The sequence below is a fragment of the Rattus norvegicus genome, chromosome 12, assembly GCF_036323735.1.
Source record: "Rattus norvegicus strain BN/NHsdMcwi chromosome 12, GRCr8, whole genome shotgun sequence".
NCBI classification, from domain to species: Eukaryota; Metazoa; Chordata; class Mammalia; order Rodentia; family Muridae; genus Rattus; species Rattus norvegicus.
The window spans coordinates 51,985,072-52,007,720 of NC_086030.1; the positions used below are offsets into that span (position 1 = coordinate 51,985,072).

Consider the following 22,649-nt stretch of genomic DNA (forward strand, 5'->3'; position numbering starts at 1 on the left):
AACCCTTCTCGAGGAACCAGAATTAACATTAGAATACAAACAGCGGGGGGGGGGGGTGCGGGGGGGGGGGAAAGAATACAAACAGCATCAGACCAATCCATTACACAACCTCTAGATCCTAGGGATAGAATTCAGATTATCAGCCTTGGCAGAAAATGCCTTTACTCACCGAGCCATCTTTGTTGGCTCCAAAATGCTATTTTGTTAAGTACAGTTAAAGATGACGATGAAGCCAAAAAGTTGGAAATAAAATGTCCTAGGAATGTCAGCAATTGTTAAGAATTGCATATTGTCGGGGTTGGGGATTTAGCTCAGTGGTAGAGCGCTTGCCTAGGAAGCGCAAGGCCCTGGGTTCGGTCCCCAGCTCCGAAAAAAAAAAAAAAAAAAAAAAAAAAAAAAAAGAACAACAACAAAGAATTGCATATTGTCATTTGAACTTATACACTTATAATTTTTATAGAGAGCTGATGTCATAAACAATATTAAGCTAATTAAGCTAAAGTTGTCTTCTTCTGTGGTACCGAAGTTTGAACGTACAGCCCTGTGCAGGCCAGGCTGGGTCACCTCCTGTCCTCGAATCCTTTTCTTAAAGAGGGACACCAACATCTCAAATGCTTCTGGTGATCCCAGTAGAGCTGAGCAAATCCAAATGTGTCTTCAGGGTTTCCAAAGATTTCCATACACTCGTTATTGAAAAACACGGACTGGACAAGGTCCTCGTCAATCAGCAGTTTTTATTTACGTGTAGTAACAGAGCAGCAATCCTGTGATCTGTCCCCGGATGCTTCACGAGTGGGACTCGAGGAATTCACATTAACAACAAGCAACAGACATCTCTAATCCCTACAGATTTTCAGAACCCAAATAAGGGAACGGTCTGGATGTGAGCAAAGCATTCTCTGCTCTCTGAAGTCCAGCTTTAGTTCTGTATCCCACAAGGTCATGTTCACTCACTACGAGACAGTAAAGATCAGAGAGAGAGAGAGAGAGAGAGAGAGAGAGAGAGAGAGAGAGAGAGAGAGATCGCATGAGCTTCATTCTAAGCACCAGCCACAGCACTGTTGTCTAGGGCCCAGGCACTGTGGATGGGACTACTTCCCTCATTCAAACTGTTCCCCGATAGCTAGCCATGTGTCAGGATGTCTGAAGTGGTAATCACGCTAAAACACACCCAATAGGTTGGGCTCTCCTGACAGGGGCCATATTCTTAACCTTAGAAGCTATAGACCCCTGTGCACCAGAAGTTATCATGATGTCTAACAAAATATGTACTTAACCCCACACGGCCGCCGTGGCATTCATAGCCCATGCACGCAGTTAGGCTGCTCATGCCCACAAGCCCTATTCTTCATAGCCCTTGTTCTGTGAGCTTCTGTCCACTGGGTCCACTAAGGGCCAGCAGAAAGTAAAGAAGGTGGGAGGGAGAGAAGCTAGGAGACCGCTTTCTGCCTGGTAGGTGTAATGATACATTTCCTTGGTAGACACCACAGACACACAGACACACACACACACACACACACACACACACACACACACACATGCTGGCATGCATGCACACACACACACCATCCACACACGCACACACACACTCACAGAGTCAGAGAAAAACAGAGACAAAGCTATGAGAGAGAGACAGAGTCTGAGCAGGACAGAGCAGGCATGTGTGCACATGTACAGATATAGACTCACACTCATAGGCCTGCTCCAGCTCCTGGTAGTTTCAACACCAGCTTCCTGACGTAAAGTTTCTGGCCCTCCAGGTGTTTACCATTGTGTTCTATACTTTCATACCCAGGGTGCTCAGTGTCTGGTCCAGGAGCTCCCCACCCCAAATCCCCCCAAATCTGCTCCACAGAGACAAAATGAACACTAAGTACAGGGAGCCGCTGTGCCCTTTGTTGGTGGGATTTGGTTTCACACACAACCCTCACCCTACCCCTACCGCAGCAGTTAGGTAAGGTTTGGGACCCCTACTCACCACGGGCAGGCAGAGGGCCAGGAGCCCGGTGCGCTTTGTGCAGTGGGGAAGGCTGTTCTCGCTCAGCGGGAGGCAGCACAGGCTCCAGCATTCAGAGTGGGTTTGGCATACTTCTCCTTCAGGCTGGAGAGAGCCGGTCAGATATCATCTACCCCCAGGGAAGTCCCTCTTCCCCCTCCTCTCACCAGAGACCCTTCCTCATGGGTCCATGGTTCCTTTGTTCCCATGATCACCTTGCGCCAAGACACACACTGCAAGAAGATGGACTTTGCTGAGCAGAACTTGTCTGGGTTGTTGCTAGTCCTGATGCAACAGTTGCTGTGGCATTCTGTCTTTTCTTCACAGAGGTACCCATTTGGCTGTGAGGGATCAGGGTACCAGCACTCTCTGCTGCCAGGGATTCCCTTTCCCTCTCCCTCCCCAGGGGCCCACTTCCTCTAGCTCATCTAAAAGCAGGTAGGAGTGGGGATAGAAGGTGTCCCCTGATGGTTTCTCTCCCTCCCGAGGTTACCCAGGGCCCCAGTCACCTTCCTCCAGGGCACACATTGCAAAAACACCGTCTGGGGGGTGCAGAATTTCTGTGGGTTCAGGCTGTTGGTGACACAGCAGTTGCTCTGACACTCAGAATTGTATTGACACATCTCTCCGATCCCCTGAAACATCAAGGGGGGTTTGTTCACATGCTTCACGGCAGCAGCAAAACCAGTTCTCCCTTTAGACGTTGGCTCCACCCACTCTGGCTTCCTTGTATTAACCTCCCTTCAATGCAAGACAGAGTTGTCTGACCTGGGAAAAGGGGAAGACAAGGAGTGGGGAGAGTGGGAGAGAGCGTGTGAGTCTGACCATTGTGGTGCACTCCCTTTAATTACAACACTCGGGAGGCAGAGACGGGCAGGCTAGCCTGAGCTACAGACTGAGTTCCAGGACAGCCAGGGCTACACAGAGAAGCTCTGCCTCGAAAAAGCCAAAAAGGAAAAAGGAAAAAAAAAAAAAAGTGTCTGTCATAGGCCAGGTGCCCAGAAGGTCAGCTGGGACACAGAAGAAAGAGACAAGTGTCAGAACACGGGACATGGGCAAGGAGGGCTGCAGGGCAATCCTGCACAGTCCGCCTTAGTACCATTGATGACAGCTAGAGAAATCAATGCTTAGAGACAATCACTTTCCCCGGGGTCACACAGCTCATCTGGACGGAGAAAAGGAAAACCGGGGATTTCTACCCAGGGACATGTTTGTCTTGTTTTTATAACAGAAACCGGGGCTGGAGAAATGGCTCAGCGGTTAAGAGCACTGACTGCTCTTCCAGAGGTCCTGAGTTCAATTCCCAGCAACCACATGGTGGCTCACAACCATCTGCAATGAGATCTGATGCCCTCTTCTGGTGTGTCTGAAGACAGCAATAGTGTACTTATATATGATAAACAAATAATTCTTTATAACAGAAACCGCATATTGGCTGTAGGTTAAAGGCAGAGGAACTGGTAAGCCCACTGCAACCAGGGGTCAGTAAGGAGACACGGCAGGGCACACAGGAGAGAAGACTGAGGAGAAGGAAATCACAGATCAACAGGGCACAGTGTTGGGTGATTTGGGGTATGAGCAAGGCAACCAGGGATATGACATTGCACAGAAAGAAGTCAGGGGAGAGCCTAGCACAGTCCTTGCTCCCTGCCTTCTGGTGTATTCTCCCAGTCTGCTGTCTCTTTAGGACTTCACAGAGAGATGGCATTACGTGAGGGTTAGGTGTGCAGCAGTGGGATAGAGACCCTCAGATGCCTTTATGACTACCACTCATCATCCCTCCCCACTGGGCCTGCCCACATGCTCCAGGCCCCTGTCACCTCTGCTCCACCCAGGTCCTGGGTTCCCCACCCTGCCTCCAGCCTTCTAGATAGTAGACATGCATGGGAGGGCATGGCCTGAGCTCACCTTGTAGGCTGAAACCACCTTTACGTTGTCATTCTGGAATGTGGGCACAGCCCAGAGCAGCAGGAGCAGCAGCAGCAGCAGCAGCAGCAGCAGCGTCCTCACCATGACAGACATATCTCACGTTGGGCCTGTCAGGGTTTTATAGAGTAAGCCCTGACCTCCCCAGAAATTTCTCTTAGAAAATAGCTTTTATAAACAATTTTTTTGTAATTTTTTTTGTTTTATTCTTTTTTTTAAAAAGGACTTAATTTATTATGTATAGTGTTCTGCCTGCATGCACACCTGAAGGCCAGAAGAGGGCACCAGACCTCATTGTAGATGGCTATGAGCCATTATGTGGTCGCTGGGACTTGAACTCAGTACCTCTGGAAGTGTTCTTAAACTCTGAGCTGTCTCTCCAGCCCCCATAAATAATTGTTTTTATGAGCAGTTTTGGGTTCACAGAAAAAAAAATGTGTATAAGACCTGGTAGACTGATTGCCTAGCATATAGAACACACTGAGTTTGATCCGCCATCGCTCCATAAACCCGATGAGATGGTCGTGACTCCTAGAAGTTGGAAGTAAAGTCATGATGATCAGAATTTTTTTTTTTTAGCTATATAGCAACTTGGAGGCCAGCTTTGACCATGTGAACACACATTCTCTCCTCTCTCTCTCTCTCTCTCTCTCTCTCCCTCTCTCTCTCCCTCCCTCTCTCTCTCTCATCTTTAACTCCACCACACGGAAGTGGTAGTCGGATGTGAGTTCCAGACAAGTCAGAGCTACACAGTGAGACTCTGCCTCAAAACAAACAAAGAAACAACAAATAAAGGGCTAGAGAGGTGGCCTGGCTTGGTGGTTAAGGGCACTTGTTCTTGCAGAGGATCCAGATACAATTCCTAGTACCCACACGGTAGCTCACAATCATTTGTAAATCCAGTTCCAGGAAATCGAACACTCTTTACTGACCTTCTTGGTCATAGCATATACATGTGCATAAATGTATTCTGGTGCATATAAATAGAATAAAAATAAATAAATACTGCTGGAGAGGTGACTCAGTCAGTGGTAAGAGCACTGACTGCTCTTCCAGAGATCCTGAGTTCAATTCCCAGCAACCACATGGTGGCTCATAGCCATTTGTAATGAGATCTGGTGCCCTCTTCTGGCCTGTAGGCATATGTGCAGGCAGAACACTGTATACATAATAAAGTTTAAAAAAAGAAAAAGAAAACGGCGTGTCCACCGTCATATCACACAGAATTGCCTGTTCTTCCTGTTCATCCTCGCCCAGCCCAGCAAAGCAACTGCTAGTTTTTTTTTTCTTTTTTCTGCAGTTCAACTTTTCCAGAAGGCTCTAGCTGGAACCACAGTCTGTGACTTTTCAGAATGGTTTCTTTCATTTGGGTTAAGGATCCTCTGTGTCTCTTTCTGATTTGTTAGCTCACCCCCCCTCTTTTTTTTTGATCTAGGGTTTCTGTGTGGCCCTGGCTATCTTAGAGCTCAATCTGTAGACCAGGCAGGCCTCAAACTCACAGAGAACTGCCTCCCTCTGCCTCCCCAGTGCTGGGCTGAAAGGCATGCACCACTACTTCCTGGCCCACATTGGAGTTCTTTATGTGGGTTCTAGGGATGGAACTCCTATTCTCACGCTTCTGCAGCAAACACTGTACTGATTAGGCTGAATCTCTAGCCTGACCCTGAACTTTCAACATCCCTTCTTCCCATTGAAGCTAATTCCAAATGGATTAGATTCTCTGTGAAAGTCAGGAAAGAGGTCAAACATTAAAGAGTGTAGTAACATCAGAAGAGTATACTCTCCCTGTTTTTGCCTTTATACAGGTGCTGAAAGCTTCACAGTGCCTTCCCTGTACCCAGCAGCGATTACAGGAACTGTTTCTGCTCAGCCTGTCCTTGTCGTGGGTCATGGTCCCTGTTTCTTTGTGTTTTTATTTCGGTGTGCCCTAAACACTGAATGACTTGCTGAGGACGGCCAGGATTCCTTTGTTTCTAAGAACAATGTCTGTTTATCTCAAGAAGCAGTTAAAACCGGCTGGGCCTAGTCCAAGTCTGATTCTGTGGGTCTGGCATAAGCAGTGGAGTGCTTAGGGGACCAGATAGCCTGGCGGAGTCTGAGTGCAGAATGCTGGGACTCTGGGATATGTCTCTTCACTTTCCCTGCCCCTCTCACGTCCAGCTGCTCTGCCCTCAATTAACAAAACATAGTGCCTCCCTCTCTGTCTACAAGTAGCTATGTCCTCTTCACCCCTGAAGCTTCAGAGTCCCTTTTAAAGTATTCCATGCCGAGTTATCACCGGCATCTGTGAGAGACGGTTGTTCTCATGCCAGAGGCTACTGTGAGTTTGCAAAGCGCAGTGTGGTCCTGGGACAAGCCAGAGAACATCTTTCCTATCTTCCTAATGATGTGAACAGAATGCAATGATTCTCCCCTCCTTACAATCTCACAGAAAACATGCAAATACGCCCAATAGGACTACTTGTAATGTCATACTATGACCTTTCAGGAAGAGCCTCCCTGAGGGCCTTGCCTTCTGCTCAGGCCAGAGGCAGCCCCTGTGGTGTTTGTGAACACCTAGGTTCCAGCTCCTACGTGCCACACTGTCAGTCTCAGTTCTCTTGAGTCTTTGCTGCTCAAGAAACTACTATGGAAGGGCGGAATTCGGATTCCATATGTTTTTCAGGCAGCAAGTGTCACAGCACACCATTCACCATTTAAAGTGCATAGCTCCACGGATCTTGAGTTCAGGATAGTCACCGCCTGCAATGCCAGAGAAGCTGGACCCAGCCTTCCCCGTGCTTGATGTTCTGTGGCTCAGAGATCTGTTGGACAGGTCCTTGGGTCTCTCACTCCAACACAAACCAGGCTCTCCAAACACTACAGTTCAGCAATGCAATGCCCCCAAAGCCCTGACGTGACCCTTCCCACACTGCATAATTGATCAGGTGAGTTCCTAAAATTGTTGTTCATGCTGTCACCCCTAAACTAATCTCCAGCCCGATCCCCATCTCACCAGGATACCCCACAAACCCCTGCTTTACACACATTTTAAAATCTTATGAACACCAGTTTTTACTTCATTCTTTTCAGGTATGCCAGCCTTGGGGTCCAGGATAGCACACACACTGGGCTCCATTCTATACACACAGTCTTGGCCACCAGGGACTTCCAGGGACAAGGACATCAAGGAGTCTTTTGTGGACTTAGCCGTTTCTCCTGTAAAGTCGGGTGTACTGGTTTTGTCGATGTGATACAAACTTCTTGACACCTGACAAGAAGGAACCCCAGTTAGGGAATTGCCCTCATTAGACTGGTGTTCAGGAATGTCTGTGAGGTAGCGTCTTGATTGACAATTGAGTGGGAAGGACAAGCACACTGTGGGCAGTGCCATCCCTGGGTGGCGGTCCTGGGTTGAGTGTGAGGTGGGCAAAGAAGAGCAAGCCAATAAGAATCCGTCTTTCACCGTCTCTGCTTCCCTTCCTGCCTCCAGGGTTCCCTAGCCGTCCTCAGGGAAGGGCTGTGATGTGGAAGTGGAAACCAAATAAACCTTTTCTTTCCAGGTTGGTTTCTGTTGGCATTTTGTCACAGCAGCCAAGGGCAAGCTGATTCATGCATCACATGAGCCTCTGGCTTTCAGGGGATTCCCAGTGACATCTTATTTGGTTTTTTCTGTTCTTCCTGGGAAATCTCTGTGTAAAGTAGAGTGGGATGGGGCAGGGGGAGGAAGGGAGGGAGGGAGGGAGAGAGGGAAGGAGAGAGAGAGAGAGAGAGAATGTCTATGTGTGTCTCTGTCTGTGTGTCTGTGTGTGTCTGTGTGTGTGTGTGTGTGTGTGTGTGTGTGTGTGTGTGTGTGCGCGCGCGCGCTACACCCCAGACTTCTTGGGGTTATGAGCAAGAAATCCTGTTAGAAGAGAAGTTGACACTAGGAAGTTCAGATATGGTCTCTAGCTAGCATCCCCCATCTTGCTGCTGGTTCTGCACTGGTCTTGGTGGGGGTGGGGTATTGGGACTACAGGATGAAAGACCTGAGCGAGCCCAGGAACAGACACAGATTGGAGTATCAGGAGGAGAGGAAACCCATACCCCAAGGCTCAGGACAGAGGTGGGAATTTCCCCAGCACCTTTACACTGGCCCAGGGGCATCGGGCATTCTCTCCTCCCTCTTGGATTCCTAAACTGGGGACACTGGGAGGCAGGAGCAGAAAGAGAGGACTGGGACGGCATAAGGGTTCTGATCTCCTCCAGAGCTCTGTTCCATGCCACCAAGCTTGGCATTTTTACTGAGCACCTGCTGTGTGACGTGTTTGCCCAAATGATATCCTAAGATCACCTTTCTGCCAACCAAGTGCCTCCCTGAGGATGAAGTCCACCAGGCAGTGAATCTCAGCAAAGAGTTTCCTCAACCAATCAGCAGGACACGTGGTTTCTTTGTGTTTTGGGTTTCATGACATCAGAGTTATAGGTACACAATAAGCCACAGCTCACTGCGCTGGAACATTTCATCGGAGAGTCTGGTTCATTGGTTTTGGGAGAGAGCATTACAGCCTGAAGGCCTAGTCTTATTTTGACCTGCACTAAAAAAGAAAAGGGAAGAGAAATAAAAGGAAGAAAAAAGATAAAGAACCAGTGGGAAAAGGGCTTACTACGAGGAATGAACACGTCCTCTTCTAAAATCCACCATTTAAAGGTGCACATTGGGCTGAAGAGATGGCTCAGTGGTTAAAAGCGCTGACTGCTCCTCCAGAGGTCCTGAGTTCAAATCCCAAAAACCACATGGTGGCTTACAACCATCTGTAATGGGGTCTGATGCCCTCTTCTGGTGTGTCTGAAGACAGCGTGTACTCATATACATAAAATAAATAACTTTTTTTAAAAAAAGAGAACACATCACTTTGCTTTGTGTGCAACAGAGGTTTGAACCCCCCAAAGCCCACCAGGTTAAGTGCCCTGTTTTTATTAATTGTGAGTCTTGCATTGTTAGGCTGCCCAGTCATGATTCTTCATGGTTCTGCATGTACCCAATTCCAAGTCACTTTTTGTTCCAATAAAGTCTGCCATGTTTATCTATCTTAGAGTTCTCCCTTTGAGGGGTGAGACAGACTCTCACTGTGTAGTCCTGGCTGTCATGGAACTCTCTATGTAGACCAGGCTGGCCTCAAATTCAGTCTCTTGCCTCCATGGCAAGCTTCAAGTTTCTCTTTTGATATAACTGCTTACACTGGACCCCAAGAAACACTTTTCATTTTTTTAGCTTGCAACAATAGAAATTTATTCTCAGACAGTTCTGGACCCAAAAGCCCACATGCAATCAAGGCATCAAGAGGGCTGGTTCCTTCCAGAAACTCTGAAACTCCAGAAACTCTGGAGGATACTCCCTTCCATTGTTGAGTCTTACTGCTGTGGCTCTTATATCCTGTGGTCTCATCATTTTCGTTGTAGATCCCTTGCCAGAAGTACTGGGCTGGACAAGTAGGCATGCACCTTTAATCCTAGCCCTCAGGAGGCAGAGGCAGATCTCTTCAAGGCTAGCCTGGTCTACATAGTCTACATAGGGAGTTCTGGAACACCCATGGCTGCACAGTGCTACTCTATCTCAAAAACAAAACCTCAAAAACCCTCCAAAAAACATTAGCGTTTGTTTGGAGTGGACAGCACTGCACTAGGAAGATATGTGTTCTGGTTAACTATAGGTATGTTCCTGGAGGTTCAAGGGCATGAAAATTTATTCGATTTATGTTTTAATTTAGTGTGTATGTGGAGGTCAAAGAATAATTTTTGTGAGGTCAGTTCTCTTCTTCCACCACATGGGTTGCGGGGATCAACTCAGGTTTGTGCTCCCAAGTGCCCTCGAATGCCTTACCTACTGAGCCGTCTTTCCAGCCACGTAAAGAAGTTTTTAAAGACAAAACCGATGATTATATCAGACATGTTGAAACAATAATTTTCTTTCTCCCCCTTCTTGAAACAATGATTTATTTGTTTGTTTGTTTGTTTATTCATTTACTTGAGACAGACTCTCACTGTGTAGTCCTTGCTGGCCTGGAATTCACTGAGATCAGGTTAGCCTTGAACTCACAGAGATATGATTGTCTCTGCTGCCTTCGGAGTGATGGGATTAAAGACTTGCACTACTATTCCCAGCTCTGGAACTACATCTTTGACTACGTGATTAACAACCTCCCTCCATGTTTCAGCACTGTGTATGAGTTTGTAGGATACTCTAGGCAAGCTGCTGGTCCTAGCAGAGGCGTCTGAGATGGCCGCCATCAGGCAGTGTGAAAGAGAGCCCTTTCTTCATAACCTCTTGACTTTATCTTGTTAGGGCTCACTGTGCACAATGTTTCCACAATGTTTCATGCCTCTGCCAGAAACAATCTTTGGTCCTGAAACAAAATATACAGGTCCAGCCTATTATGTAAAATCAGACTTGTGGGGCTGGAAAGATAGCAATAAAGAATGCTTGCTGCTTTTTGCTGAGGACCTGAATTTGGTTCCTAGCACCCACATCAGGCAATTCTTCTGGGCCTCTTGGATACCTGCACTCACACAGACAGATCCACAGAGACAGTCACACATATATAATCAAAAAGAAAAGACTTCTGAAAAGCCAGCATTATTGTGAGGCTGAGAAGATAGCTGTCAGGAGGACCTGAGTTAAATCCCAGAGTTCATGTAAAAAAGGCCAGAGGTGAGGATGGTGAGATGGATCAGTAGGTTAAGGCTCTTGCCTACAAGCCTGATCCTTGCCTACAAGTTTGATCCCCAGGACCCATGTGGTGGGAGGAGAGAACCATGTCCCACAGGTTGTCCTCGAGTCTCCATACAAGCTCCTCCTCTATATTAATGCACACAAAATAAAATGTAATAAAAAGTGGGAGCTGGAGATATGGCTCCGCAGTTAGGAGCACTTGCCTGCTCTTTCAGAAGACACGGCTCAGTTCCCAGCACCCACATGATGGCTCACAGCCGTCTGTCATTCCAAATCCAGGGGACTCCAATGCCCTCTCTGGCCTCTCACATGGTACACATACATACATGCAATTTAAAATACCCACACACATAAACATATGTATATTTAAAATAAAAATATAGATAAGAATAAAGCCATGGGTGGTGGTAAGCATACCAGCATGGGGAGGATCCTCGGAGCCTTCTGGCCAGCCAGACAAGCCTAACTGATGAGAGCTAGGCTAATGAAAGACTCTATTTCAGTGCAGCAGAAGATACATACTAAGGCTGTCCTCTGCTTCCACAGGCATGAACACACATGACAATAGACATACATACACATAAGCAACAATGACGACGGCAAAGCGTAAGGCCACAGCCTGAGGTGCCAACCATGTCTGCTCCAGCAGGCAGATCTTCCGCCAGATCTCTGCCTCCATGTCTTTGTTTTTTTTTTTTTTTTCTATTTTTATTTTTAGAGCTGTGTTTGTTTCGCCTGCACGTAATTATGTATGTGCACCACATACATGCCTGCAATTGGAATTGTGATCGTGATCACACCATGATCACAAATGATCGTGAGCCACCATGTGGTTCTCTAGAAAAGCAATAAGTGCTCCTATCTGCTGAGCCAGTTCTCCCGCCTCGGCTTCCATGGCTTTTAGTTACTCTGCCAATTCAAGACCAATTGTACTTCTGTCAGTAATGTGAGATACCCCCTCTTCCCCATGCTGACCAATGGCCCCTTCTTCTCCTCTTTCTCAGTCACTGCCTGTGCCAGCCACAGGAATGGGACCGACTGCTAAGGGTAGAAAGAATCTATTCGTTTCCATGACAGTAAGTCAAGGGTCCCAGATGTCCCTTGTCACCAGGTACTCGGGGGCACATAGCATTGTCCCAGTCAAGGTAGTAGATCTACAGCTTTTGTACAAACTCATCAAGTGTTCTTCCCGTGTAGCTTAATAGGCCTCATATGTTATAAATTGAGCCACAACCAGAACACTTTTGAATTTCAAACTTGCCATGTCCTTTTTGTGCTTGAAACCAGGAAAAGATTTTGTTTTTAAGCCTCAACCCTTCCTTTAGGTCCTGACAAGGTCACAGGCCCTGTTTCCAAGTTGGGCAGGGTATACCTCACACAGCCCGAGAACACTTGTGTTATTGCCCATGAGAAGCCCGGTATAAAAAGGTCACAGATCACCACTGTTCACAAAGGTCTACTGGACAGGAAAGCACGGAGCACACCGTGTTAAGTAAATCAGCTAGTCACAAAAGGCCAAATATTGTTGGACTCCACTTACATGAAGGCCGCGGAGTTGTCAGATCCATGGAGACAGACAGAAGAGTGGTGTCAGGGCCTAGGAAGGCATGGTTTAATGGGAAGATGTGCTCTGTGGGGCATGGAGGGCTTTGTGGTGACTGCTGAGGTCAAGCTACACCCTACTCTCAGTTATTTCACATTGTACAAAGCAGGGGTTTTCCAGGCTGTGCGCTGTCACAGAAGAAGCCATTTTACAATTAACTTTTCAGGGTGACTGCAACCCCGCTGGGTAGACCCAGGAACTATACTGTTTCCTGTCAGGTACCACCCACCCAGGGCAGACTAATCTGACTTATTCCTGGGAGCAGAAAGGTAGTTTTTGGTACTGCTGAGTACCCAGTGGCCCTACCTCCTTGCCTCAGGTCCACTTGCTCCTCTGTACAGTGAGAGCAGCCAAACTGCAGTTTCCGAGCCGACGTCAGCCTTGAAGTAGAAGGTTACAGGTTAGTCAGCGAACTTGGCCTCTAGTCTCTGAGCAGTAACTCTACTCCACTCCGCTTCCTACTTCCTGCCCCGCCCTCAGCAGAGGATGTAGAGATACATGGATATGGCCTCCCAGCATACTTTCCCCGCTTTTTTGCTTCTGTTCCAAATCAGGACCAGCTACCTGTGGGCCACCCCTCTACAGGACCACTACACCTCAGGAACCTAGAGTCCCCTTTCTCTGCCCCCAGGTCTCCACTGTCAGTGCTCATGTCTGTTGCCGACTCCACCTCCTGATAATGGTCTCAGTTTGTTCTCATTTATCTATGCTTCTGTCTGTTTTACAGTGTGTGGGCTGTTCATTCACTTGAGATTTTCGCTTTGTGTGGGGCATGTGGACTGAACCCAGGGGCCCACAAACACCAGGCAAGTGCTCCACCATTGAACTATTCTGAGGGATAGCTCCAGCACTCCTTGTTAGCTCTTTAGGATTGACTAGGATTGACTACTTACAATCCTCCTGCCTCCACCTTCCCAAGTGGTGGGGTTACTTGTTTTGTTTATGCATGCTCAGCCTCAGGCAAATCAAACCAGGATTTAGCTAAGAAAGGAGGACTCATGAATAGTGACACTGAGGTCTGTGGAGGTCCTTGGTGGTAAACATGAGGGATGTAATCAGCTTGATGATTTCCGCTGAGGAGGTTCTGTCTGGAAGGGATCTGGGCAATTGGCAGTCTGAGATGGGCTAAGACCCAGCCATTTGTTACAAAATATTCCCTAAAATTATGCATTCGGTTGTTCTGAATTAGATTGCCTTTGCTCCCTAGACACTGGTCAGATTTAATAAAACAGCTCAAAAATGCAATTTAACTGTGCTGTTAGCAACAGCAAAGAGATGTCCAGGTTTACCGAGGATGGAATTGCTCTGACCTCACTTTGAAGTATTAGCAAAGATCATATGGGTGGATCCTGAAAACATGATAAAGCCAGATGGATGCAGGCGTCGTATTTCAAAGAAAAACCCTTCGAGACATGAAGACTACTGTCTGATAGAGCTTAGGAGGGGGGAACAGGAATCTGGCTTCATGGGTAGGGGTTTATTTTGAGGTGGAAGAACATGTTTTGTGTTGTCCAGGGAAGGGAACGTTCAGCACGTACTACACTCGTTGGATTTTTCATACGCTAAATGCATCTTATTTCCACAAAAGACAGCTTAAAATCATCTCTCTGAGACATATTAAGATGTTTGATATTTGCTTCAAATAACCTGGGCTCAGGAGAGACATAATTAGTTACCAGGAAACAATTTTGGTTTGCAAGGGGTGGTGGGGGTGGGAAACAGAATTAACAGCGCAATGCTGGGCAGTTCCGTGGGGGAAATGAGGGTTGGAGCTTGCGCCCTTACGTGTCTGTTTTGAGAAATCTGGGGTGCCATCCCTTGGGCCTTTCCTGAGCCTCAAGTGGGTTGAGGGTTGAACTCTCCCAGTGTGGAGCTTCTTTTGGGCTCCCCCAGGACTCTCCAGGCGGGCCTGGCCTCTCCCCCCTGTCACCAAGCAGCACCACCAGGCTGCATTCTGAGCCGCACCCTGCCGCACCTGCAGCCTTCAGGGAGACCAGTACATACAACTCCATCAGCTTTGAAACAGGGACTAGATGGCTACTGTCACAATGGGCGGGGAGCGAGGCCACACCCCCAGCCTGCCCACTGGAGCCGAGGGTGTGAGGCGCTCCAGCAGCCCTGGTGGACCGAGCTCCTTGGGCCATGGCCGCTGCACAGCCCCGGCTTCCCGCGGGGGCGGCCATGGTCCGGCGCTTGGCCCGGGGCTGCTGGTCCGCGTTCTGGGACTACGAGACGCCTAAGGTGATCGTGGTGCGGAATCGGCGCCTGGGATTCGTGCACCGCATGGTGCAGCTTCTCATCCTGCTTTACTTCGTGTGGTGCGCGGGCCGGGGCACAGTGGGCGATCGGGAGGAAGGGGATCCTCAACTGGGGCTTGCGCGGGCGCCCTTAGGGCTTCAGGAGAGGGACATCCAGGTCTCTCCAGGGTTGCCTCCGGAGCCGGCACCGCCCTGTCCCACAGGTACGTCTTCATCGTGCAGAAAAGCTACCAGGACAGCGAGACCGGACCGGAGAGCTCCATCATCACCAAAGTCAAGGGGATCACCATGTCGGAAGACAAAGTGTGGGACGTGGAGGAATACGTAAAGCCCCCGGAGGTGCGGCGCTTCCTGCCCCAGGCCAGATGCTCCTCCGCGGGGTGTGACTGGTCTGAGTGAGCTGACAGGCCCACCGCGCCTTTATTTCTGCACCCAGGGGGGCAGTGTAGTCAGCATCATCACCAGGATCGAGGTTACCCCTTCCCAGACCTTGGGAACATGCCCAGAGGTGAGGCGGGTCAAGGGCGGTCTGGGAAAACCTAAGCCAGTTACAGAGTCTACCCTCTGACCTACAGTCTCCACTTTAGAGCATGAGGGTTCACAGCTCTACCTGCCATTCAGACGACGACTGTATTGCCGGACAGCTGGACATGCAAGGCAATGGTCAGTGTGCACCAGGGACAGTGGTGGAAGGCGGGGTTAGCACAGACCTCAGCAGATTAACCAGTGTGTGTCCTGTAGGGATTCGCACAGGGCACTGTGTACCCTATTACCATGGGGACTCCAAGACCTGCGAGGTGTCAGCCTGGTGCCCGGTGGAGGATGGAACTTCTGACAAGTATGCAGGATCCCAAGACCCCATTGGCAGTCTCCTCTCTCCTTACTGATGAAGATCAGATTAGCTGGGGGGGGGGGGGGGAGGGAGACCATGCCCTCCCTTCTCCGGGACTTTGGGGGAAAGGAGATTAAACCACTGTCTGTACCTTTACAGCCATTTTCTGGGTAAAATGGCCCCAAATTTCACCATCCTCATCAAGAACAGCATCCACTACCCCAAGTTCAAGTTCTCAAAGTGAGTCTGAGGGACAGAGATCAAATGTCTGGCCAGTGTGTAGGCTTGTGCTGGAAGCCAGGTGTTTAGAGTACAGGTCTGTGTCTTCTGCAACTCCTTAGGGGCAACATTGCAAGCCAGAAGAGTGACTACCTCAAGCATTGCACATTTGATCAGGACTCTGACCCATACTGTCCCATCTTCAGGCTGGGTTTCATTGTTGAGAAGGCAGGAGAGAACTTCACAGAACTGGCACACAAGGTGAGGGACAAAGGGCATGGGGACAGAGAAGCTGGGTGCCAGCATCTGCTACCCGGGAAGGGTTTTACTGCATCTAGATGTCCCTTCTTTGTTTTGGCTGGCTTTAGCTGGGTTTAGGCAGAGGGGAGAAATGTGATCATGGTCTGTGCAGGCACCTGCTCAATTATTGATACCTGGTCCCATGACTGGTGCTAGTACCTCGCTATGCCTCCAAAGCCAGAGAGTCACTTATTCCCTGGACCTTTGACTCTGAGCTGAACCCTACCCCTTCAGGTTTGTCTGCTCTGTGCTCTTCAACCCTCCTTGGCTTACTTTTCTGCAGGGCGGTGTCATTGGAGTCATCATCAACTGGAACTGTGACCTGGACTTGTCTGAATCAGAGTGCAACCCCAAATATTCTTTCCGGAGGCTCGACCCCAAGTATGACCCTGCCTCCTCAGGCTACAACTTCAGGTACCTTGTTCCCTGAATGTCTGGATCCATGACATAGACAGTGATGGTGGCGTCGATTCTAGTTACACCAGAAATGGGCCTGAAGAGAGGAAGATGAGTGTGCTCAAATGCCACAGTCCTCAGAATGACAGCTTCAACACCACTCTGGTTCGCTCCACCCTAGGTTTGCCAAGTATTACAAGATAAACGGCACTACCACCACTCGAACTCTCATCAAAGCCTATGGGATTCGAATCGATGTTATCGTGCATGGACAGGTATGCACAGCCTGAAGGGTTCCGCTTAGGTCTGTGCTGGGCTAGCTCCGTGTCCCCTATAGCATCCCACCCTTGAGCTCCATTTCTGCCACAAGCAGCCCGTGCTGAAGGTTTAACTAAATGCAAGTCTGTTCTCTACAGGCAGGGAAATTCAGTCTCATTCCCACCATCATCAATCTGGCCACTGCTCTGACCTCCATCGGGGTGGTAAGAAATCCAAACTCCCTTGGGGATCTGGGTCAGGTAGGGAGTGTTTGGTAGGCCTCTACCCACTGGCATCTGCTGATCTTAGGGCTCCTTCCTGTGTGACTGGATTTTGTTAACGTTCATGAACAAAAACAAGCTCTACAGCCATAAGAAGTTCGACAAGGTGCGTACTCCAAAGCATCCCTCAAGTAGATGGCCTGTGACCCTTGCCCTTGTCTTGGGCCAGATCCCTCCCCCACCTAGTCACTACTCCCAGGATCAGCCACCCAGCCCTCCATCAGGTGAAGGACCAACTTTGGGAGAAGGGGCAGAGCTACCACTGGCTGTCCAGTCTCCTCGGCCTTGCTCCATCTCTGCTCTGACTGAGCAGGTGGTGGACACACTTGGCCAGCATATGGGACAAAGACCTCCTGTCCCTGAGCCTTCCCAACAGGACTCCACATCCACGGACCCCAAAGGTTTGGCCCAACTTTGATCTCGTCCTCACTAAACTACAGACCTGGACCTGGGAAGGCAGAGACAGCTTTGGCTGCTAAGGCAGTCCTAGAGAAGATCTGCGCTCTTCAGTAACCATGTCCATGTGACTGGGAAACAGAAACCTGTGCAAGAGGACAGGCGTCTTGCTTTAGCCCAAGCTTACATTCTTCCTCTCCCTAAGGCCTCTGGGGAGAAGTGGGTTCCCTGCCATCTCCTTTCCCAACAGAACTCCTCATAGGACCTTTCCCTGCTCACCTCTTGTACTCTCATACAGTATTCAGGGACCCCAAGTTAGGGGCTATGCCCTCCTGTTGTATAATTTCAAGCCCCCCTTTAGAAGTTGCAGCATGCTGAGTTCAATAAACCAGTGATGAGCTTTCTGGCCTCAATTCTTTTGAGAGTAGCTTTGGACTCAGGAATATAAGACAGGAGAGTCAATCTCCTTCCTATGGGTCCTGTACTCTGAGTTTGCCTGCATTCTTAGGTCTGTTAACCAGATTGGGTATACAGTAAGGCTACATGCCAAGGGGATCAGGCTGTGTTCAGAATCAATGGCATGGGGGTGAGGACAGTGAACAGATGAAGCACAAAGCCAGTACTAACATCGGGGCCTGGGGTAATCAAGTTACTGCATCTTTCCCCTTTAGTTCCCTGGGTATGTCTATGCTGAATGCTACCAGAGAGCATGTCCTAGCTTGGAGCAGTACACCAAGTAGCAGAGTGGCCAAAGAACTAGGAAGGAGTCCTTTCAGTTTCTGCCCACATTACCTGAAGATGGTGTTTGTGTTGGCCACTGACTGTCACACCGAGTGTTACAGGATGCTTGGAAGAACAGGGGCTCTTGATACTCCCAGAGCCTTCCTTCCTTGGTCATGGCCTCCACAGGCCACCAAATATGTTTAACTTCCTCTATGTTTGTTTTTTTTTTTTTTTTTTTTTTGTTCTTTTTTTCGGAGCTGGGGACCGAACCCAGGGCCTTGTGCTTCCTAGGCAAGCGCTCTACCACTGAGCTAAATCCCCAGCCCCTCTATGTTTGGTTTTAAGTTTATCTAGTTTTAGACAAACAGCCCTTTTCAATTTGGTATCTGGCCACAGCTCAGAAACCAGGGCCAGAAATACAGTTTTCTACTTCAGAATCTCTAAACTGACCTCTGATTGAACCCAGGGCTGAGTGGTATGTTTGGCTCCATTACCTACCCTGTGCTGCTGTAGATTGGCTTTTCTGGGAGACAAGGCAATGTCTCTTGGGCCCAGAAATCCAGGAAGCTAAGTTAACTAGCTCCCTCCTCCCCTCGTATAATTTGATTTGATTTCCATTCAGAATGTCCCAGCACTGCCAGTTCAGTCCACATTCCAACCAGGGAGGGATCAAGTAAGTATCATGTTTCTCCCTGCAGACAGCCTGAGCTCACCAAGGTTCAGACAAATGCCTGATGGATAAATGTTAGATATTACCCTTCCCTTTCAGAGACTCCCTGCACAGGCTCATGTGTATAGGGTTCCTGTACAAATGAAAATAGTAAACTAGGAATTGCAAACTATAGGGGGTTAGAGAGGTACCTAAGCAGATAAGAACACTTGCAGCTTTCTCGGAGAACTGGAAGTTGGTTCCCAGCACATACATGGTGGCTCACAAGCATAATTTCAGTTCCAGGGGATCCAATGCTTTCTTTTGACCTCTGTGGGTACTGAGCATACACTTGGTACATAAACATACACATAGGCAAAATACTCACACAAGTTAAGTTCAGTAGGGTTTCCCATCTCCTTGTAGGGATCTCATTATTTGGAGTATTTGAGTTTGGCACTTGGCTGCTGCCCTGGTAAACTATGGCCTGGACCAGAAAGAAGCAGTAGACAAGGGCTGCATTTAGCTCAGTGAGATTCGAGAGTTCTCTTATTTCATGAAACCAATGAAAGGTTCTGCACATCTAGCAGATAAGTCAGTGTCAGTAGAGAGTAGGAGGTGAAAGCAGCTACGTACTCCACTTGCAGTATTAAAAGGCATCATATTAAAAAGGCTGGAGATCAAGCCTTTAATAAGAGGGTACCAGCTTCCGTGCTCTGGGTCTGTGATATTCCGAGGAAGAAGTGATGGCTGAGTACAAGCCCTCAATAGATCTGAAACCTCACAGGACTGTGTTTCCCTCATGTTCCTTGCTTCTTCTTCAGTTAAGCCTCAAATCATGCATGTGAGAAGACATTTTTCTTTTTTTTCTTTTTTCATTTTTCCGGAGCTGGGGACTGAACCCAGGGCCTTGCGCTTGGTAGGCAAGCGCTCTACCACTGAGCTAAATCCCCAACCGAGAAGACATTTTTCTAAAATCTAGGTCTTAGGGTGTTCAAGACTATGATAAATAACACTTAAAAACCCTATGCTTGGGGCTGGGGATTTAGCTCAGTGGTAGAGCGCTTGCCTAGCAAGCACAAGGCCCTGGGTTCGGTCCCCAGCTCCGAAGGGGGGAAAAAAAAAAAAAACCCTATGCTTATGGGCCTCAGGCTTAAGAGGTCCTTGCTATAGCAGTCCTGGTGGACAAAGAGTGGGTTTTCCATATAGGCCAGGCAGGGCAAAGATTTTCTACCCTTTAGGCCCACCTCAGCCTAGTTCTGGACAGAGATCCAGGTCTCATTCAAGACACTGAGTGATAGATGACCCTCTTCATACTCTGCTCTGAAGAAAAAACCCTGGGTCTCTGTGTTTCTGGATTTCCCAGAAAGCAGCCTGAATTCTATATCCATGAAGCTGAGGAAAAGGTCCATTTGTCTGAAAATAAGCAAGATGCTGGTCACAGTCAGGGTTTTCTACTGGCTTCTGCATCTTCTCTGTCCACATCCCCTCAGCTCATCTGAGAACATCTCATGCTTAGACCAGAGGCAGAAGAGGTTTGTATGGAAGCATAAAGTAGAAGCTTCAAAAACTTGTTTATTTAGCAGGTAACTAAGGGACAGAGTCATTCCATCACTGCTTGTTTATGCCTTTTGACATTCCCGGAAGTATTCTCTCTGTTCTTCCTAGACTGTGGTCATGAGTTTGGAAAAGCCAGGTGATTCAGACTTTTGGAGCAGGTAGTAAGGTGTGGGATTCCAAGGTGTCTTCAGCCTAGGCTTGCTAAAAGTTTGATACAGGGCTTGTCTGTAGCAGCCATTCTATGGCCTCTTGGAGATATGACATGTTGTAGTACTTGGCAATGTTCTGGAAGATTCTAATCTGTTCCATGAAGACCTGTAGGACAAAGAAGCACAATGACTCTGGGTTCTACTCAGACAGGAGGGGAAATGCCCCACGGTGTGAGAATGGCTCACCTCAGTATGGATGGTGAGAACAAAGTCCCCTGCGCAGCCGCAGTACACAGGCATATGGGTCTCTTTCATACCACGGCACTTGAGGCACACCTGAAACAAGCAAGCAGCACCACTAATCTTGGCTCAAACTGGATCCTACCTGCAGCTTTGCAGCCTTGCTGAGGAGAGAAATATCTATGGAACCAATGGCAAGTTTATTTCCCTGCTGCCGGCAGTCATATCAGGACTCAGTGCTTGATGAAATTCAAGAGTTACTCAACTCTTGCCATTCCTTCTCCAAGGTGCCCACCTTGCTGTGGGTATCCTCAACCTGGACTACGAGGGGTGGGAGATCCTGTGTCCCAGTTGGCTGTGTCCTAATAGTTGTCCAGGGATATACCCAAGGGCTCTGCTCAGGTCCTCAGAAACCTGCTGAAGCTTTTTCTGCTCTGCTCCTGCGCTCTACCAACACCTTTACTGCCCATTGTCTATCTCCCCCCACTGGACAGATGCATGTGCCCTCAGGAGGTATCAACAGATAATGACAGTGAGTGGGCTAGGTCCATGGATGAGGACCACTCCTGGGGCAGTCAGGACCCAAGCATGACTTGGCTTCCCTGAAATGCCGACAGTGCTTGGAAACTCCTGGGTGGACTGGGGAGCTCACCAGGTCCTGAAGTGTGAAGGCCATCAGTTTCCTCTGCAGGGCTTCCACCAAGGCTGACTCAATGGCAGATGAGTCGTAGGGGGCCTGACAATTGGAGCAAAGCCACTGAGGCAGGATGGCTCCGTCCTGGGAAACGGGAGGAAGGCTGAGATGTCAGTGTGAGTGGTAGCCAAGGCCCACGTGGGCAACAGCACAGAGGCCTGGTGTAAAAGGAAGATGTAAGGGGAGTGCTGGGGCAAGGGAAGCCATTGCTGCTCTTGGCTGCATTCCATGGAGCCTGAGCCTTTTGTTTGTGCTGATCAGACCTTTTCTTTCTTTTTTTTTTTTTTGGTTCTTTTTTTCGGAGCTGGGGACCGAACCTAGGGCCTTGCGCTTCCTAGGCAAGCGCTCTACCACTGAGCTAAATCCCCAACCCCGATCAGACCTTTTCAAAACAGATTTTTAGCATGCTGCAATGAGTGGCTAAGGGACGGCCTATTTTTAATCCATAAAAGAGTCATTGAGGCCACATATGTTGAGTATTACAGGTTGGGCTACATGTCCCAACCACTTGGGACATTTAGAGGTTTTGATCATCAGCTGAGCTCACCTGAGAGAAAGAAGAATCTTTGCATAGGTCCAGGTCTCGGCAGAAATTACAGCTGTGGCAGATTACCTCAGGGAGCACGTAGGAGTGGCAGGGGTCTCTGAACTGGGCCTCCTCAGAGAATTCACCAACGTCTACCAGGCGAAGCAGGTCTCTGTTTAGCTTATTCACCTGATTTGTGATGTTTGTATCCAGAGATAGTACCTATGGGGACCACAGGCCATCATGAAGAAGCTCCTAGGCCTTTGTCGCTCTGACTCGACCAAATACCTCTTCTTAGTTCATTTCCCAGCACCATGTCAGTCCTTCTTCCCACTTTTAACAGAGTCTTACTCAATAGCTTTTGAAGATACAGACTGTCCTCAAACTGGTCCTCCTACCTGCCTCAGCAGTCCCTGGGCCTGCAGGTGTGAGCTAACATGCCCAGCCCAATTGTGCTTTGAAAGGGTGTAAATACTCAACGGAAAAGGGCTCTGGAATTGGACACCCTGGAGACTTGTGCATACGCTGTAAAGATGAACTAAAAATGGACCACAGATCTAATGTGCAGTTCATTACAGCTTGTTTTCTGGGAAAGATAGGTCAGTGACTGTCCAAAGTGCATCTGTGGAGAAGAAACACCCCCAGCTCACCATGTTAAACCCCAAGGTGTAGTCACTTGATATTCAGTGTTCAGCTTCAGAGTGAAGCACCGGGATGCTCAGATGGCACAGTGAACAATAAGTGCTTTGAGGAATGACCCCACATGGCACCGGTAATATCATCTCACCATGCTGGCCCGTCTTTCCCAGAAAACAGACTCTGTCACCTCAGTTGGTCTCAGAGGTCTGCTCTGACTCATCAGGCCCATCAGGCCCACTGGTGGCAGGTGATCCATGGACTACTTCCACTTCCACGGGCTGTAACTTTCCCAGCACTCTGCTCTCCTACTCCA

General features: G+C 48.6%; 3 protein-coding genes across 15 annotated transcripts in view; 1 reads left to right on the plus strand and 2 right to left on the minus strand.

The window, feature by feature from the left end:
* Window positions 1–714: 714 nt before the first annotated feature.
* Lrcol1 (leucine rich colipase-like 1) lies at window positions 715–14,211 on the minus strand. 2 transcript variants are annotated; one of them, XM_017598231.3, is made up of 7 exons: window positions 14,002–14,211; window positions 12,523–12,596; window positions 3,905–4,032; window positions 2,506–2,631; window positions 2,212–2,337; window positions 1,979–2,101; window positions 715–953 (listed from the first exon to the last, which is right to left on the minus strand). In XM_017598231.3, the coding sequence occupies exons 3-7, from the start codon at window positions 4,016–4,018 to the stop codon at window positions 951–953; spliced, it is 492 nt and encodes a 163-aa protein (XP_017453720.1). In that variant the 5' UTR covers window positions 4,019–4,032; window positions 12,523–12,596; window positions 14,002–14,211; the 3' UTR covers window positions 715–950. The 2 variants fall into 2 exon arrangements, with proteins under 2 accessions (XP_017453720.1, NP_001257347.2); NM_001270418.2 differs by lacking the exon at window positions 14,002–14,211 and having other exon boundaries at window positions 743–953; window positions 12,523–12,617.
* On the plus strand, window positions 14,036–17,556 carry P2rx2 (purinergic receptor P2X 2). Of its 11 annotated transcripts, none has more exons than XM_006249516.5 (12): window positions 14,043–14,534; window positions 14,642–14,813; window positions 14,911–14,982; window positions 15,062–15,137; window positions 15,216–15,312; window positions 15,466–15,546; window positions 15,648–15,786; window positions 16,109–16,239; window positions 16,403–16,496; window positions 16,638–16,703; window positions 16,789–16,866; window positions 17,074–17,556. In XM_006249516.5, the coding sequence occupies exons 1-12, from the start codon at window positions 14,359–14,361 to the stop codon at window positions 17,176–17,178; spliced, it is 1,287 nt and encodes a 428-aa protein (XP_006249578.1). In that variant the 5' UTR covers window positions 14,043–14,358; the 3' UTR covers window positions 17,179–17,556. The 11 variants fall into 11 exon arrangements, 10 of the variants coding, with proteins under 10 accessions (XP_017453725.1, XP_017453723.1, XP_063127053.1 ...); XM_006249517.5 differs by having other exon boundaries at window positions 14,049–14,534; window positions 14,678–14,813; XM_017598236.3 differs by lacking the exon at window positions 15,466–15,546 and having other exon boundaries at window positions 14,038–14,534.
* Window positions 17,557–20,083: 2,527 nt separating this feature from the next.
* Window positions 20,084–22,649, minus strand: part of Pole (DNA polymerase epsilon, catalytic subunit) — a 48,607-nt gene continuing 46,041 nt past the window's right edge. Inside the window, exons 46-49 of one of the 2 annotated variants that reach the window (NM_001107152.2) lie at window positions 21,719–21,919; window positions 21,130–21,255; window positions 20,484–20,573; window positions 20,084–20,403 (exon numbers count right to left, since the gene is read on the minus strand). In NM_001107152.2, coding sequence (NP_001100622.2) covers window positions 20,290–20,403; window positions 20,484–20,573; window positions 21,130–21,255; window positions 21,719–21,919 — 531 coding nt within the window. In that variant the 3' untranslated portion in view covers window positions 20,084–20,289. Of the gene's footprint in view, window positions 20,404–20,483; window positions 20,574–21,129; window positions 21,256–21,718; window positions 21,920–22,649 lie in introns of those variants that run through there. The other variant, XR_005491633.2, reaches the window with a different exon arrangement.

Bases quoted from the DNA above. Each gene is read 5' to 3' on its own strand.
- P2rx2 (XM_006249515.5), top strand. From the start codon at position 14,359: ATGGCCGCTGCACAGCCCCGGCTTCCCGCGGGGGCGGCCATGGTCCGG. The intron at 15,138-15,215 runs GTCAGTGTGCAC...TGTGTCCTGTAG, and splicing joins GCTGGACATGCAAGGCAATG to GGATTCGCACAGGGCACTGT. The intron at 15,787-16,108 runs GTGAGGGACAAA...ACTTTTCTGCAG, and splicing joins TCACAGAACTGGCACACAAG to GGCGGTGTCATTGGAGTCAT.
- Lrcol1 (XM_017598231.3), bottom strand. From the start codon at position 4,018: ATGTCTGTCATGGTGAGGACGCTGCTGCTGCTGCTGCTGCTGCTGCTG. The intron at 2,632-3,904 runs GTGAGCTCAGGC...TTGATGTTTCAG, and splicing joins AGGTGGTTTCAGCCTACAAG to GGGATCGGAGAGATGTGTCA. The intron at 2,102-2,211 runs GTGATCATGGGA...GGCTCTCTCCAG, and splicing joins AGTGTGTGTCTTGGCGCAAG to CCTGAAGGAGAAGTATGCCA.